The 18,028-nt window shown below is 44.9% G+C and overlaps 1 protein-coding gene across 2 annotated transcripts in view; it reads left to right on the forward strand.

Moving 5' to 3' along the window:
- Positions 1–18,028, forward strand: part of Grhl2 (grainyhead like transcription factor 2) — a 108,138-nt gene that overhangs the window by 12,186 nt on the left and 77,924 nt on the right. For both annotated transcript variants that reach the window (XM_057792752.1, XM_057792754.1), the window contains exon 2: positions 14,775–14,970. In XM_057792752.1, the coding sequence (XP_057648735.1) occupies positions 14,775–14,970 (196 nt within the window). The remainder of the gene's footprint in view (positions 1–14,774; positions 14,971–18,028) is intronic.

Here is an 18,028-nt window from a genome sequence, read left to right on the forward strand (position 1 = left end):
AGAGTTGGCGTGGTGGTAAAGACATTTGATGCTCTTCCCGAGGACCCATGTTCAGTGCCCAGCACCCATGTCAGACAGCTCACAACCACCTGTAATTCCAGCTCCAGGGGACCTGACACTCTTCTGTCCCCCATGACACCTGCACACCTGTGGCAAACACTCAACCTAGGCACACACATATACACAAATAAAAATAATTCTAGAGAAAGTTTTCTCAATTCTTAGATTTTTTATTATATGATATCATCTAGATTTTGATGTTTTTGAGGCAGACAAGGTCTGACTAGCTAATAAATGTATGTACCACCACACCCAGTGCCACCACTCCTGACTTAGATTAGATTTTATTTGTTTTATGTGTGATATATGTGTATGTATATGTATATATGTGTTGTATGTATATGTATGCGTGTATGTATGTATATATGTGTGTGTATGTATGCATTCGTGTATGTGTATATAGGTACATATGCAAGGCCAGAGGCAGATATTATGTAGTCTCATCTTCTCTGCCTTTTTCTCCTGAGGCAGGGTATCCCACTGAATACTGAGCCCCCCTGTTTTCAACTAGGCTTCTCCAGCAAGCTCCAGTGGTCCTCCTGTCTCTACCACCTTCCCCAGTTCAGGGGTTGTAATTGTGAACCAGGAGATCCACAGGTTCTCCTGTTGCTCAGCAAGCACTCTTAGCCACTGAGTCGTTTCCACAGCCCCTGGGTTATTTTATATGCACACTTGTACTTCTGGATGATCTACCTCGTGCCTTCCCCCATTGCTATCATTGATGAGTCTCCTGGAACCCAGGCTGCATTTCATGAAGGATGACCCTTGAGCTTCTAATTCTCCTGCCTCCACCTCCCAAGTGCTGGAATTACAGATGTGCAACCACATCTGGTTTCAGGCTGCTCTTAAGTGAAGGTGTTTTATGGTACAGGTTCTCATTTGTACATAACAGGTTTTTGTTTTTGTTTTTTGTTTTTTGTTTTTTTTTTTTGAGTCAGGATCTCACTATGTAGCTTTAACCAGCCTGAAACTTGCTATGTAGTTGGCCTCCAACTCACAGAGATCCCCCTGCCTCTGCCTCCCAGTGCCGAGAGTAAAGGAACATGACAGCCTGGCCAGTAACTTATTTTTTAAATTGTTATTTATTTAGCTTGCTTTCTGTGGTGATAAACACTTTAAAGGCTTCACAGTTTTACATGGAATGGGGCTGTCCAAGCTAAGTCAGCCATTTCTCCTTTGCTTTCCCTACTGCAGCTAAGGTTTTGTGCAGGATCTAAACACATCCCAAGAAACTGGAATTCAAACATTTGGTTCTTATTTCCAAATTACCCTCCAGGTATTTCATCCTAATTAAAACTCCCGCCCATGGCGGGTGTGTCTGAGCCAGCAGTGACACACTACTCTGATAAGGCAGGCTGTCTGCTTCCTAATCTTTGCCAACTAGATATGTATGCTCATTTCTTTTGATCCGCATTTCTTTGTTTTCTTTCCTCCAAACTTCCCTTCCTTCCTTCTCTTCCTCTCTGCCCCTCCCTTCTTCCTTCCTTCCAGCCAGGGCCTTAACCCTGCTAAGGAGCCACTCTACCACTGAGCTGTACCCTCAGACCAGCCTCTCATAACCTTTTCCCACTTCACGGAGCAGTGCTTCTGAACCTGTGGGTCTCGACCCATTTGGAAACCCTCTATCTCCAAAAATAGTTACCTTAATATTCTTTTTTGGTTTTTTAAGACAGGGTTTCTCTGTAGCTTTGGAGCCTGCCGTGGAACTAGCTCTTGTAGATCAGGTTGGCCTTGAACTCTTAGAGATCCACCTGCCTCTGCCTCCAACATGCTGGAATTAAAGGCATGTTGCCATACATTAAGATTCTTTTTTTTTTCTTTTTCAAAAAAGATTTATTTATTTATATGCATACAATGTTCTGTTTGCATGCATGAATGCAGGCCAGAAGAGGGCACCAGATCTCTTACAGGTGGTTGTGAGCCACCATGTGGTTGCTGGAAATTGAACTCAGGGCCTCTGGAAGAACAGCCTGTGCTCTTAACCTCTGAGCCATCTCTCCAGTCCCACATTAAGATTCTTAACAGTAATAAAATTACAGTTATGAAGTAGCAACGTAAATAATTTTATGATTGGAGGTCATCACATTATGAGGAACTGTATTAAAGGGGCGCAGCATCAGGAAGATTGAGAGCCTCTGTTGTTGAGCTTTGTATTTGTTTATTTTGTGGTTTGGAATCGAGAGTTCAGCTCTAGAGACTTTCCAGCTAGTAAACACAATTTATGATAGGTGTTGAGCCACCCTTGAGTCTAAGAACGGGTTCTAGTTCTTTGTCATTAAACCCGACTCAGATCAGCACTTCTGCTGCAGGAAAGGATGTGACCTTCTGCAAGCAGAGCGCCCATGAATGAGCACAGGATAATCATGGCAACACTGAGGACTCACTCCATACACATCTCACGGGTGCGCTGAGTGAGGAGAAGCCAGACTCACAGCCGGCACCTCGAGACCCCAAACGACACAGGCTGCCAATTGAAGGCTTAACGATGTCATTAGAAGGAAAACAAGTCGTCTTAGAGAAACGGCCATTTCATGTTTGGCTTCCATTCTTCAGATAATCAGCTGAAAGAGGAAGACGGAGATAGGTGCAGACTGAGGAAGGAGCCATAGTCCTGGGGCTGGTGCTCTCTCCCTTGAACACGGACACCGCTGTTTCCATCGCTCAGCTCGGTCAGGCTTCTGTCCATCCACCTCCCGCCTCCCAGGCATTTTAACGGTCAGGAAATGCTTCTGTGGTTTGTCTAAAAAGTAGGGGTACAGGTCGGTGAGATGGCTCAGTGGTTAAGGGTGCTTGCCATCAGGCCCGGCTACCCAAGTGCAGTCTCAGAAACCCATACGGTACAGAGAGCTTGTCTCACAGATCGTCCTCTGACTGCCACACCGCCGCACACTGTAATACACCCGTGTGTGGTCTAGTGTTCACACACACCAAGTAAAGGTAAAAGTAACAATCTTAAAAAATGATGCTGTTTCAAATGAGGTCAAAGATAAATTTCCAGGACCCTGTGATTAAAGTAAATCTTAACATTAAAATTTGTTGTTGCTGTTGTTACTGCTGGTGGTGGTATCTTTATTTTTTGGTTTTATGTTTCAAGACAGGGTTTCTCTGTAGCTTTGGAGCCTGTCCTGGAGCTCACAGAGATCCGCCTTCCTCTGCCTCCCCGAGTATTGGGATTAAAGGTGTGCACCACCACCACCCAGCTTAAAAAAATTTTTTTCATTTAAAAAAATTCTTAGGTTACCTAGGATTTTTGACTTTCTCCACCATGAAACCTGTAAAGCAAGGGCAGCCTTTGAGGAACTAAGGGTCACACTGTGTGGGTCCAGCTTTTGCAAACTATCTGTATATGCCAGAATTCGATTTTATCATTAATTTATTTTTTACTTTTGTTTGTGTGTGTATATGTGTGTGTGAGAGAGAGAAAGAGAGAAAGGAAGTTAATGTACTTTATCATTTTTTGTTATTGGTCTTTCCTTGTTTCTTAGAAGCTGTTTATATAATGAGGTAGTCATCATTGCTTACCATTGTTGTTGGAGGCCACTTGTTTGTTCCCAGCTTCCCAGACCAGAAATAATCACTCCGAAACTATATTAATTAAATCACTGCTTGGCCAATTAGCTCTAGCTTCTTATTGGCTAGCTCTTACATTTTAACTTAACCCATTTCTATTAATCTGTATATCACCATGTGGCTATGGCTTACCGGCAAGGTACTGGCTTGTCTGTCCCTGGCTGTGGCTGCATGGCATCTCCAGACTCTGTCTTTCTCCCAGCATTCAGTTTAGTTTTCCCTGCCTATCTCTGTTCTGCCCTGCTATAGGCCTAAGCCAGCTTCTTTATTCATTAACCAATAAAAGCAACACATAGACAAAAGGACCTCCCACACCATTTTTCCTATTTTGTTTAAATAAAAAGGAAGATTTTAATTTTAACATAGTAAAATTACATATAACTAAACAGGTATCAAGCAAGAATTATAGTTATAACATTTATATCTACTTCATCTTTTATCTAAGGAAAACTGTAATTATAACTAATTTTTAACTCCATTAAAGACTCTAGGATATAATATTACCCAAGTAAACAGAAAGTGCATTGTAAAACTCTAGAATTGACAGAGACATCTCACTGCCTAAACCATGTGTGTGTCTTTGGGCTATGCTGTGACTTAGTTCCTTAGAGATTTCAAATTCTTACAAATTCATCTTTTTTGATTCATTTTGTTGTTTTTCTTCTCTCTCTCTCTCTCTCTCTCTCTCTCTCTCTCTCTCTCTCTCTCTCTCTCTCCAGGGTTTCTCTGTATCTTTGGAGCCTGTCCTGGAACTAGCTCTTGTAGACCAGGCTGGTCTTGAACTAACAAAGATCCTCCCGCCTATGCCTTCCAAGTGCTGGGATTAAAGGAGTGCACCACCACCGCCTGGCTGTTTCTCTCATTTTTTTAAAAGATTTGTTTTTTTATTATTTTAATTGTGTGTGGGAGGAGAGGAGTATGTATATCTGAATGCAAATGTTCTCGGACATCAGAGGTGTGAGATCCCCCTGGTTTGGTGTTGCAGCAGTTGAAAGCAACCTTATATAGGTGCTGGGAACTAAACTTAGGTCCTCAGAAAGAGCAATATATGCTGTTAATTGCTCAGTCTTGTTTTCAGTCCCTTTCTTTCTATGTTCCTCCCTCCCTCCCTCCCTCCCTCCCTCCCTCCCTCCCTCCCTCCCTCCCTCCCTCCCTCCTTCCTTCCCTCCTTCCCTCTTTTCCTCCCTCCTCCCTCCTTTTCTTCCTTCTTCCCTCCCTCTCTCCTTTTCTTCTTTACTTCTTTTTTTTGTTGCATTTTTTCAAGCTGTGGTTTTTCTTAATAAGGTTTCTCTGCCCTAAAATTAAATAGGGATAAACAAAAAGATGGCTTCAAGGTTCTATTGGAAACTTTGATCCATCTGGATGTGATCTGATGAAGAATAAGGCTGTTTTCATACTTGTTTTCCTAGGTGGCCTACCTGTTGGTAAATAATTTATAGTTCTACTTATTTGAAATTCAATTTTTATCATATTAAATTTCTGTGGGGGATTTGGGACATTTTTATGACTTTATTTCTGTCCCACTGATGTGTGTTTCAGGGGTGACCACAGAGTAGCTTCGTACTAGCTGCAGTGTCTGGAATTGGTAGGCTGGTGGGCTGCTCTTCGGAAATTTTGCTAAGTTTTGCAATTCTTTTTCCATGTGAACTTTAGGATCCAATTCTACTTTCATGAAATTCTGTTTTAGAGATGAGGGGGAATGGGGAATGCATTATACACTTTCAACAACTTTAATATTCAATTGCTATCTTTTTTGTTGTTGTCCATTGTCCCCAAGAGAAAGATATTCATAACTTACTTTTGCCTTTTAGACAGTTCCTTCAGAGGTCTATCTAAATTTTCACAGGGCAAGCCAAAGTTTAGCTCCTCACGTCTGTCACTTCCTTTTGGGCTTACCTTTGTTCATTTTTGCTGTATTAAGGAATGTGCCAAGGCCCAAGAAGTATTGTAGGCACGCCCTATACTCCAAACTGTACCTGTGCCCCCCCCACCCCGTCCCGGTCACATTTGCTATGCAATACTGTCAAGTTATTTGTCTTGTTTTACAGAAAGGACACTTATATAATCTGTGTTCTGGGATGATCTCTGTGTGAACCTCCCTGCTCTTTCTTGTGTGGCATTGTTAAAGATGGAGCCTGATTCCAACTGTTAGTCAGAGTATCTGTTATGAATACTATTTTTCTATTTTTTCCGAGACAGGGTTTCTCTGTGTAACAGCCCTAGCTGTCTAGGCACTAGCTCTGTATACCAGGCTGGCTTTGAACTCACAGAGATCCACCTGCCTCTGCCTCCCGAGTGCTGGGACTAAAAGCATGCGCCACCACTGCCCAGCTGCAGTTTCTACTCAGTCTTAACGGCTGAGCATCTTCCCAGCCCCTCGTGCTAGTTTCTTGGCACCCGTTCTTTTCTTCCCCTTCTCCATTGCCAGAGTGATGTAAATACATGTGACCCGATGCTTTCCTGTTTGAAGACCTTGCCCATGAGTCTTCTCACTCGGGAGTCCAGGTGAACCCAGTCCTAGAAACTGGGCTGGTAAGACGACAGCCCAGGCCGTAAGGGCCTTTGATGCTCAACCTGGCAGTCTGAGTGTGATCCCCAGAACTCACATGAACAACTTCGATAACTTGTCCATGTGTGTTCCGTGGCACAGCATTCCCCATTCCTCTTCCCCGATAAAGGAAGAGAATTAATAGCAAATCTGAAAAGTGAATGACAAACCCTAGTGTAATCTGCTGTCCGTGTGTGTCTGCACTTGGCCAGCAATTAGTTTCTTTCTTTTAAAGATTTTTTCTTTCTCCTTCCTTCCTTCCTTCCTTCCTTCCTTCCTTCCTTCCTTCCTTCCTTCCTTCCTTCCTTCCTTCCCTCCCTCCTCCTCCTTCCCTCCTCCTCCTTCCCCTTTCCTTTCCTTTCCTTTCCTTTCCTTTCCTTTCCTTTCCTTTCCTTTCCTTTCCTTTCCTTTCCTTTCCTTTCCTTTCCTTTTTCTTTTCTTCTTTTTGCTGGCTGGGAAGAGTCAGCCACTCCAGTGGTCTGGACTCTCTGACCTCTAGAGTTAGTGAGTTGGGCTTGGTCCCCAGGAGAGATTCTCTTCCAACACCCTGTGCTTTTTCTTCATCTGCACTTGTCACATCTGCAATTGTGTGTTCATCTAGGAAAGCTCCATCAGGGCAGAGATTGGACCCGCCTTTGTCATTGTTGCCTAAGCCCTCCCCCACAAAGTTCCAATGTTTGTTTTTATTTAATGTGTGCCATAGCACTTGTGTGGAGGGAGGTCTGAGGACAATTTGCGGGAGTCAGTTTTCTCCACCATGTGGGGCTGGGGCATCAAGTTCCATCACAAGTCTTGGCAGCAGTGTCTTTACCTGCGGACCTCACCTTGCTGGTCTCCAGGAGTCAAGGAGCAGTTTTGCTCGTAAACAAGGGAGGAAGGTATTCATCCTGCCATGGGGTGATTGTGTGATTCCCCAGGAAGAGACCAGGTTTCAGGGGGGGATCAAGAATGCTTCCTGTCTTATAAAGGGAAGTCATCCCCTCCCGGGGGTCAGCCCTTCTCTCACAGGGTAGCCTTTTATTCCATCCATATTCCACTGATAAGCAACATGACAGATGCTGCACGCAGAGATCACAGCTCCACCCAAAGCTACTTGTTTTTATTTTTGTGTTCTTACAGACTTTCCCCTGCTTGTTTAGCCCTGTGCCGTAGTCACCAGTCACCAGCTCGGTCTCCTCACTTGACCGTTTCCCCTTTGTTTTAAGAGTTCTGCCCTCGGCACCTGGTTAAGGCAGTCACTTCGAGTTTTCTCTACTGGAAAGTGACTGTCTCTTCAGGTAAGGGAATCATGGATATTCACATTTCTTCTACAAATGCTTCCCACTAGAGAGCTTCTCCCTGCTCTCAGTTTGCATAACGTAACTTGGAATTCTCTTTTTATTAAATGTGTGCTGTGTCTAACATTCTCTCTTCTTCTCCTGCTTGGCTATTTGGCTATTTTTGTCAATTTGTTCATTTTTCTTTTCTCCATCTTTTTTCCTTTTTGTTTTTGAGGCAGGGTTTCTCTGTGTAGCCCTGATTGTCCTGGAACTTGCTCTGTAGACCGGGCTGGCCTCGAACTCAGAGATCCTTCTGCCTATGCACCTGGGTGCTGGGATTAAAGTGGCAACATTCACTTTCTCAATGTTAGTGTTCTTTTAGGTCAGATTCCTTGCCCCTTTCAGACTGTGTTGAAGGCTGGGTTCTGAAACTGGATACTGGGGGAGACTTGGGAATACACATGCTCCTTCTTTTCCCCCTCCTCTTATTCCTCTTCTTCCCCCTCCTCCCCCTCTTTCTTTTTCTTTTTTTTTTTTAAATATTTATTTATTTATTATGTATACAATATTCTGTCTGTGTGTATGCCTGCAGGACAGAAGAGGGCACCAGACCCCTTTACAGATGGTTGTGAGCCACCATGTGGTTGCTGGGAATTGAACTCAGGACCTTTGGAAGAGCAGGCAACGCTCTTAACCTCTGAGCCATCTCTCCAGCCCCCCTCTTTCTTTTTCTTGACAAGGTCTTTCACTGTATAACAGCCCTGGCTGTCTTGGAACTCTGTAGATCCGGCTGGTCTCAAGCTCACATAGATTTGCCCGCCTCTGCCTCCGGAGTGCTGGACTTATTAAAGCCATGTGGCACCGGGCTTGGCAGTTTGTTAGTTATCTTTCCACTTCATTAGTCTTAAAACCATTATAAAAGAAATTATAATTAACGTGTGCATGGTGTGCATGCGTGTCACACGGATCTGTGGTGACGAGGACTGCTTTGTGGAGGTGCTTGAGTCTTTCCTATCATTTCATGCATTTCAGGGCTTGAACCCAGTTTGCCAGGCTTGCATGCCAGGCACCTTTACCTATGCAGCCATCTCACTGGCTCTTAAGCAGCCCTTTCTTACATATATTTTCATCATTCATTTCTTTTTTATTCATAATAATTGTATGCATTTGTTTCTTTGATTATGTCTATCTACTTTATTTTTATCAATTTTTCTGGTATTCTTCCCCTTAACATGTTACATGCTCAGCTCTTTAACCTTTAGCCTCTATTCATGTTCAACGTAAGCATGTAACTCCCCGCTACAGTGAAGTTGTAGTCCTGGAACGATAACCATACGACACTATGTCCTTCCTTCTCCACTGGCTCCAGAGTCCTTTGAACTCACTAATGGTCGAAGACTGTTGTGTTGGCGTTCATGTTTATATGGATTTCTTTGATTTTCATCATATTAGAAGATGGGCTGGGATATAGCTTGGTGTAGAATGTAAGTCTAGGATACTCTACCACAGCACCCCACAAAAGAGTAACACGTTAGAGAGAAATTTAAGACCGTTATGAATGAATGCATTAAAATAATAACTACAAATCCATTGCGTGTTAAGGGGACATTGTTTAAAATATAAACAACTGGTTTTTCTGAAACAAATACATACATCAGTGTGGAGAGGAGTGGTTTATGTTTTCCAATTCTTTTCAACTGTGGTTCACCAGATGGCGGCTGGTCTCCTATCTGTTTTCTCGTTAAGTCTGTTGAAAATGTTGGTTTGCTTAGGTGTCCTGAAAAAGGAAATTGTGGTGTGTGTGTGTGTGTGTGTGTGTGGTGTATATGTGGTGAGTGTGTGTGTGCACGTGTGTGTGCACGTGTGCGTGCACGCGCGTACATACGCCAACCCAAATTCAACAGTAGTGTGTAAAAGGTTAACACAATGCAGAGGAGGAAGTTTGTGAACTCTGCTCCACTGAGGCCTTCAGTCCTGACCTGTACCTGGAGCAGCTGGCTCACCTATCTGGGATTTTGGAGCACTCTTCTCCCACAGCTTAAAATACTGACTAATTCAGATCATCCCCCATGGGAACAGTTCTCCTGGCATAAAAGTGAGAAATCCCATTCATTCCCATTTTCATAGATCTCACCAGAAAGTATGAATATTAGAAGTTTTTGTTGTTGTTGTTGTTGTTTGTTTGTTTGTTTGTTTTTCAAGACAGGGTTTCTTTGTAGCTTTGGAGCCTGTCCTGGAGCTAGCTCTTGTAGACCAGGTTGGCCTCGAACTCAGAGATCCGCCTGCCTCTGCCTCCCAAGTGCTGGGATTAAAGGTGCGCGCCACCACCACCTGGCTATTACGAAGTTTTAATAGTGGTTGAAAACAAGTTTTAGATTCATTTTATGTGCATTAGTGTGAAGGTGTCAGATCCCCTGGAACTGGAGTGACAGACAGTTGTGAGCTGGCATGTGGGTCCTAGGAATTGAACCCGGGTCCTCTGGAAGAGCAGTCAGTGCTCTTAACCACTGAGCCATCTCTCCAGCCCCCAGAGAGAAAACAAGTTTTAAATTTGCTCAAAAACTCAGATGTGATTGATCATTTTCAACAAATGCTGTCAGTTTGTTTCTTGACATGCGAGACTTACATTGGATTTCTAGTTTAGAAAACATTGCCCGAACAGGTAGCTTATGAGTTTGTCATTCTTTCACTTCAGAGATGGAGAGCGTCCGCCTCCAAGCCTGATGACTTGAGCTTCGTCACTGAGACACAGGTGGGACAGGAAACAAGGGGACTGATTCTGTCCTCCAGACCTGTGCCACGGCATAAAAGCACACATAGACACTGTGTTTCAAAGTGCTTTTACACACACCTACAACTTTGTTGGATGGAACTTTCCCCAAGGTTTGAAATGAACAAAATTAATATGGTATACAGTGTTACCAGGAACAATTTCAAATGCCAACAGCTTGTTTGTTTCTTTGTTTCCATTTTGCATGTGTGGCAAGAGAAGCATCTCTCACACCCAGCCTGCTGCCGGGCCTGTTTGTGGGAGGGAGCAGCCTTGGTGAGGAGAGAAGTGTCCCTGTACTGTCACGAAGAGCGGCTTCCTCCTCCGTGATCTTGGGAGGATCTAAGGGCTTTCCAGGAGTCTGCACTCCCTGAGATAACTGCTGCTCTACCTTTTCTTTCCATTTTTTCTTAAGTATTTAATCATGTGGATGTGTGTGTCTGTGTAATTGAGCGCCATGTGTGTGGATGTCCATGGAGGCTAGAGGTATTGGATCCCCTGAAGCTGTAGCTACAGGTAGCTTCACCCTCCAACATGGGCTAAGATAAAAGCTGTCATGATACGGTAACTGACTTAAAGTCGGCATGTGGGAAGACGGCACTGGTTGAGTTTCCTGAGTCTCTCAACAAAATCTGTGCACGAAGCTCTCCTAATCCCTCCAAGGCGTGGGGAACCTGTCAAAGGTAGGGGGAGGCTTTCCAAGGTAGGGGGAGGCGGTCCCTGGCCTGGGGAGGCGGTCCCTGGCCTGGGGAGGCGGTCCCTGGCAGAGGTCCAGAGCTGGCCTACTAAGGTCTCCTTGTGACTACTGCTTTCACCACTGCAGCCGCCGACTCAGTCCTCAAGCCCTGCTGCCTGCCCTGCGTACACAGAACCAAGAGCGAGACAGAGAAAACAAGAGTGGGGTGAACACTCTGCTGCTCGCCTGCATTTGTTTTTCCTCAAAGAGGGACCCAGAGGTCAAGTTCGCATCTGCTCAGAGTTCTGTGCAAGGCGGCCCAGATTGTGAACCCCGAGGCTTCACAAGACAATTAAGAACTCATTGAAGCAAGCCCAGCAGAGGCCCAGGCTTTAATCCCTGCACTCCAGGGCAGAGGCAGGTGGCTCTCTGAATTCAAGGCCAGTTTCAGCGGGCCAGGGCTACAGAGAGAAATCCTGTAGGAATTTACTGAAACTGAATTTGAACTGTCTTTCCTGGTGAATGGTGATAAAGCTTTAGGTAAACCTTTAGAAAGCACCTCTGAAAGCACCAAAGCAAAGGACATTTCTGGGTAGTAAATGCGCTCTGTGCACTTCTATTTCCGCCCACTAGTAATTACATTTTTCTTCTCAGCATATCAGAGAAATAACTTTGTTTTTATCAGATCAAACGTCATTCTGCAGTGTTCTGTATCAGATAGACCATCATCTCTGAAGAATAAAGCAAAGACATCAAACAGTTAAAGGAGAGAGCATAAAAGGCCCCCGTGTTATCAAAAATAAAGTAAAAAATGTGGAAAGGAATTGTGATTTCCAGGATTCCCCCCCCCCCCCTTAGCCGTGCAAGGATCCACCAGCAGGTTCCTCCTAGGGAAGATACTGGGTAAGCCCTAAAGTCACCAACAACTGTGCCAGGATGAGCTGGAGTCAACAGGAGGAAGCTGGGAGCTAAGGAGGAAGATTCAAGAAAAATCTGTGCAGCAATTGGGGCCACCACTTCCTGCTAAGCATTTTGGCAGAGAGCCAGGGCGAGCCATGCCCTCGGTACAGGTACAGCCTCCCTGCTCTTCTCAGGCAAAGGCAGCACGGTCTGTTCCTTCCGGTCTGTTCCTTCCGACGGCGAGCTATTGCAAGCATGGCTCTCCTAGGATACGGTGGTTAAGCCTCAGAGTTTCCAGTCTTACAATGACACAAGAGCAATTCACACCCGAAACCATGCTTCCAAGTTTAAATTTTGGAATTTTTTCTATGTCCCCCATTTTCACTGTTGCGCTGAGTGACTCTCCCGAGAACAACTGTACTCAGTTTTCTGTTGCACTTCTGAGTGAAACACAGACATGGGAGGCCCAAATAAACCACCACCACAGGACCCCCGTTCTCCTGGCTTCTCCCCCAGGCCTCATTTCTTCTGCTCACAGACACTTCCAACCTGTGCAAAGAACTTAAAACCCTCTGACATCAGTCATCTTCTACAAAGTGGAAATACTATGGAATTTTTTTCACAAAAAGAGTTTTTCTATTGGACTTTTAAAAACTAGTATAAATATACTTCATTTATAAAAATATTCATCCTGAATGATGAAATTTATTAGTTTAAAAATATTTCCCACCTCTCCCCCTGTCATCAAGGATCAACAAGTGTCTCCTTATCACAGCCCTTGCAGAAAGTGGCTCTCCAGGCGTCTGCTAGGCCCTGTGGGTGACAGTGTCTTGTTCATCCCTGTGTTCAATAGCACAGGTGCCGCCTATTGGGCTCCCAACAAAGCCCGTGGAAAAGCGAGTGTCAGATGAACAAGTCTGCTTTCCCTTTAATTTGTGATAATGGGTTTACCCTTCATAAATCAGAATCAACTTTAACGAAGACTGAAAGGCACAGAAACCGATAGGAACGCAGAAGAGTATGACAGCGGCAATGCCACTTAGTCTTAGAGCCCTGCGTCCTCCCGAGGACCCAGATGTCAATCATTTCCACACTATGAGGCAGGCAGGTGGGCGTTGCTAACCCTACTTAAGGCAGGAGGAGCAAACACGGGTGTTTGCTCACTTCTCATTCACCGTGGGCCACTGGGCAAGCTCCTCCAGAGCCTTGTCACTCCGTGTCACTCCACCGCCTAATCATCTGTAGGCATTTGTCTCACTCCAAAGAAACGGGACAGTCCACTCTGAACTGTTATTTGTAATGTAACCGGTGTTCCTTCTCCCCAGTGCGTTCCATGAAATCACCACCACAGAGAGCTCAAGCGGGCCACGAGACTGTAGCACTAAGAGCCCACCTGATACGAGTTACTTCCCACCTGTGCCACCCCAGCTCAAATATTTTGTAGCAACTCAAATGTGGCTTTTGGACCCCACAGAATGTGGGGGTGCTCTGCCTGCACACAAAGGCCCTTTGATACACTGTTCTTGGGGAGTTCACACCGGTCCTCCGTCACAAAACGAGTCAGGGAACACCGACCATCAGGAGATTCTAAGGGTTATCTTTGGGAACTTCATGACCACCAGAAGGTCTAGGTGGCTGAATTTCCATTGATGGCTGTTGTTTCCGTCACTGGCATTACCACCCACCCACGGTCAGGGGACCGTGTGTCACAGACGGTGTTGTCTGGACACAGTATCCTTGTTCCGCCTTAGTTCCCTTTCAGTGAACAAGGAGAAAGGGCCAAGAAATGAATGACTCCAGACTCTGTTACTTGACACGTTTGGTCCGCCATGGGGAGTTTGCAGGGGACTGTCATGGTCTTTGGGTATTTGAGTCTCTGTCATACTGACCATAAGACGCTGTCTTGTAGATTGCTGCTCTACACAAGGTTGACCTGGTTGGCACTAATTTACTCACGGACTCTTGGGGAAATTCCTTAGGTATGCCATTGGTCTCCTCACTCCTAACCTAATGCTTCCATGTCATCTTAACTTGACAGAATCCTGCAGCAGATGGGATTTACATGTAGAGCCCATTTGTTCCCATCCTCCACAGCTCCGCTACAGAGCATTATCTGTCAATGTGTACTGTTTGCCAAGTACCTATGTTGCTGTTCCCATGAAGACGTTTAGATTGGTCTATAGTGCCCTACCAATTTCAAGCAAGATTAAATTATCTGAAAAATCAATTTGAACCATTGACCTATTGATTATATGTGACTAATAATTTTTTTTTTTTTGGTTTTTTTTTTGGTTTTTTGAGACAGGGTTTCTCTGTGGCTTTGGAGCCTGTCCTGGAACTAGCTCTTGTAGACCAGGCTGGTCTCAAACTCACAGAGATTCACCTGCCTCTGCCTCCCAAGTGCTGGGATTAAAGGTGTGCACCACCACCGCCCGGCAACTAATAATGTTTTAAATTAGAATTTAGTTTAAGGAAATTATTCTCACAGGCTTTCATTTTAGTGGCTCATTAACGAAGAATAATTAAGTTATTCAGGATGATTAGATATAGAAAACTAAGTTTTAAGGAGAGCAGCATAAACTAACTGGATATACTACCCTTAAAAATACTTATTTACGTGTGCATGTGTGTGTCTGTGTCGGAGAGAGTTTATGTGCTTACATGTGCTATGTGAGTGGTGTTTCCTTCAGAGGCCACAGAGTGACTCTCTGATACTGTATTTCCGGATGGGTGCTGGAGCTGAACCTGGGTCCTCTGAAGAGCAGTCGGCCCACTGCAGCCCCGAGCTGTCTCCCCTCAGCACCTTTAAAAAAGCTGTCACCACTCCTGTGCCCAGGGACGATGGACGCTGGGGCTAAGTGCAGCGTGGTGATCGCTCCCGTCTTTCTCTAGGGGAATACAAACCCGGGTAACCACATGACATGCACAGGATCAGAGGAGAAATGGAAAAGTTCCCTGATAATGAGCCTTATGTCTTTCTTGTTCTTACAGCAATAAAAGATTAGTGGCCTTAGTGCCCATGCCCAGTGACCCTCCCTTCAATAGCCGAAGAGCCTACACCAGCGAGGATGAAGCCTGGAAGTCATACCTGGAGAACCCCCTGACCGCGGCCACCAAGGCCATGATGAGCATCAATGGGGATGAGGACAGCGCTGCTGCCCTCGGCCTTCTCTACGACTATTACAAGGTGGGTCCAGGAGCAGAGCGGCCTACTCCTCCTCCCCGCCTCCAGGGCCGCATTTTATCCCTGGCAAGGTGCGACAGGTTCTTAGCTTTAGACCAGGGGACTTTGGTGGAATTTTGCTTCTTTTTGTGTTGCCCCTCCTTCATGAAACCCAACTTTATTTCTACACACAAATTTAAATTAGGGATACTTATTTCTTTTAAAAAAATATTTATCTGGGAAGTAGAAAAAGATAAGATCTCCTGAGCAAATTGGGAGCATGGGGACCTTGGGAGGAGGGAGTTGAAGGGGAGGGGAGAGGCAGAGAGGGGAACAGAGAAAAATGTAGAGCTCAGTAAAAATTAACAAAAATTGTCTATATATCTATATATCTGTGTATGTGCATGTGTGCGTGTGTGCCTTCAGAAGTCAGAAGAGCGCGTCACATTCCCCTAGGGCTGGACCCTTGCTTATTTTCCTTCTGCAACTTTTACTTTCTGGTTAGGAGCTTCGCTCTATGTGACCATGCCATGATTAACCATCAGCATTTACTCATCTCTTGGTTTTTCAGTTTAATGAGAAACATTTGGGCCCCCTAGATGCCTCTTTTCTGGGGACTCAGAGAGTACATCACTGGGGCCTTCAGCAAATCCACCTTCTGACTGTGTCCATTTGTTCTCATTTTGTAAAAGTCTTTAAACTGAATGTAACGTGAGAAGATACTGGCCGGACATTTTCTAAAGTAAGAGTATCGCAGGAAGTTAAACAAGAAACAAGTGGTTTTAAGTGTGAAGACCTGTGATCTGCCCTCCGAGAACTGTTGACACGGAGATCGACACGTGTTTTATTTAGCAAATGAGGAACATTTGTGGCTGCGCTGGCTGGAGACGCCTTTAGCTATGCAGCGTGGTGGGAGTGCCGTCTTGCTGGTTGGGAAGCTGACTGCCACCTCTCTCTCATTCACCTTCCATAACGGGGAAATCAGCTTTTGGACGAAAGCACCGAGAACAAGAATTTGACCTTGGGTCTCTGCATCTGAGTGCTCACCTAAGACAGAGCAAGGTGTTGGACGGGCATGGAGGGTACAGGTAGGCCCGTCGGGGCATTTTAGCTGAGCACATTATTCCCTCAAGTAAATGCATCCTTTATTAGGAAGCGCTAGGTTATCTCATGGGGACTTTTGCTTGTCTAGCTTGGCTTTCTCCTCCTTACCCAGGAAGGATGTGTTCACAGGCACCGATAGCTTTTTCTTGAAGCTTTAAAGATGCCAACATGACTCCTGATACATCAGGAAGGGAATGTCGGGGGATGCGGGCCTGGATGGCAGGATGCGAGAAAGGGCAGACTTGGTAGCTTTGTTTTTTCCTCTTTTCTGTTTGTGATTTCTCTTCATCTTTTCTGACTGAAGAGTTCATTTGTGAAACACAAGAACGGAGCCGGGCATGGCTGGCAAACCTTTAATCTCAGCGGTGGAGGCAGAAGCAGGCTGATCTGAGTTCAAGGCCCGGGACCCCTGGGCATTCTTTTGGCTTGTTTTCAGTCTGTTGCTCAGAGAGAAATGGATAGGCACCTTTTCCTTATTGCAGAAAAATAGTAAACATTTGACAGTTTTAGCAATTAAAAAAAATCTATTGGTACATCATTCAAATGTTCCTGTTTTAAGTGTTCAGGTCAAGATAATTTCTTCTGACTTTTATGACTAGTATGACAATTAGTCGTTTTAAAAGACTTTAAAGAAATATATTAAGCCAGGTGGTGGTGGTGGTGGCATAAGCCTTTAATTCCAGCACTCGGGAGGTAGAGACAGCTGGATCTCTGAGTTTGAGGCCAACCTGGTCTATAAGAGCTAGTTCCAGGATGGGCTCCAAAGCTACAGAGAAATCCTGTCTTGAAAAACAAAACAAACAAACAAAAAAAAAAAAAACAAACAAAAAAAAGAAAGAAAAGAAATATATTAATATGTTTAATTTTTTAAACTTTAGTAAGTTTATTTAGTGTGTGTTTGAGAGACGGGTGTGGGGGGCAGGTCTCTTGTTTGTGCGTCTCTGCAGCTTACTCCAGGCTAGCTGGCTTGGGGCTCCTGGCTGCTTGTCCTGTCTCTACCTCTAAATTCATAGCAAGAATGCTGGCGTTAGAGATGTGAGCCTTTTATGTTCTGGGGGCCCAACTCAGGTCGCAAGGCCCGTGTTGCACTTTACCTCCTATGCCGTCTCCCTTGCTCTGTTCTTTCAGACAGAAACTTTTGTCATTGTGAGTGGACATAACTTCAGTTACCTGTATTTGGCGGCATATTTGGTTTGTGTTAGTAAAAAAGATTGGCTAACCTTGAGACCAAGTAATTAGCCATTAATTGACAAAGGAGCATACCAGGTTTACTGTTAATCCCACTGGTAGAGAATAAGACCACTGCCACACTTTAAAGCCAAATTTGAAGCAAGCTTTAACTAAATACTTGCCAGGTGGGTGGGCTCTGGCCAGGTCCTTACCTGGTTCCCTGAAATGGCCCTGAGTCAGGATTTGCAGGGCATTTCCCACGAGGTCCAATCAGGGGCAAGTGTACAACCTGATGTCCTTCCTGCCTGCGCTCCTCCTGCCAGCCAATCTGGCAAGCGCACATCCTGACATTTCCTGCCCACATACCTCCCTCACATGTGATCAAGCACACCTGGTGCAGATGGGCCCAACAAACTTGTTTAGGGGAATGAGAATCTCCTGTAAACAACAGCCTCCAGCCTTCCAGGAGCTGTCTGTCCTGGGGCAAGGGGCTTCAGATCAGGGGCATTTTTGTTTCATGGATCTCTGAGGCACAGTAATTAAACCATGTACTATAACTCTGGCCCTCACGTCACCACAGGATCAGAGATTCAGAGACTGAATATGGGCAGCTGGATGTTGGGAAATGGGAGACTGGCTGTGTTATCTCCTCTTGCATGTATGTAAACATCATGACTCAAGCTCAAATCTATCAGTGAATATTGTGGGATACAGGGTAGAGAGTTTACACAAAACTTACCGGACACCCAAATCACATCCTTTTCTTTAAGTGATGGCTTCCTAAGGACTCCCAGCAGCAGTAGTTTCT

The sequence above is a fragment of the Chionomys nivalis genome, chromosome 17 (genome assembly GCF_950005125.1).
Source record: "Chionomys nivalis chromosome 17, mChiNiv1.1, whole genome shotgun sequence".
NCBI classification, from domain to species: Eukaryota; Metazoa; Chordata; class Mammalia; order Rodentia; family Cricetidae; genus Chionomys; species Chionomys nivalis.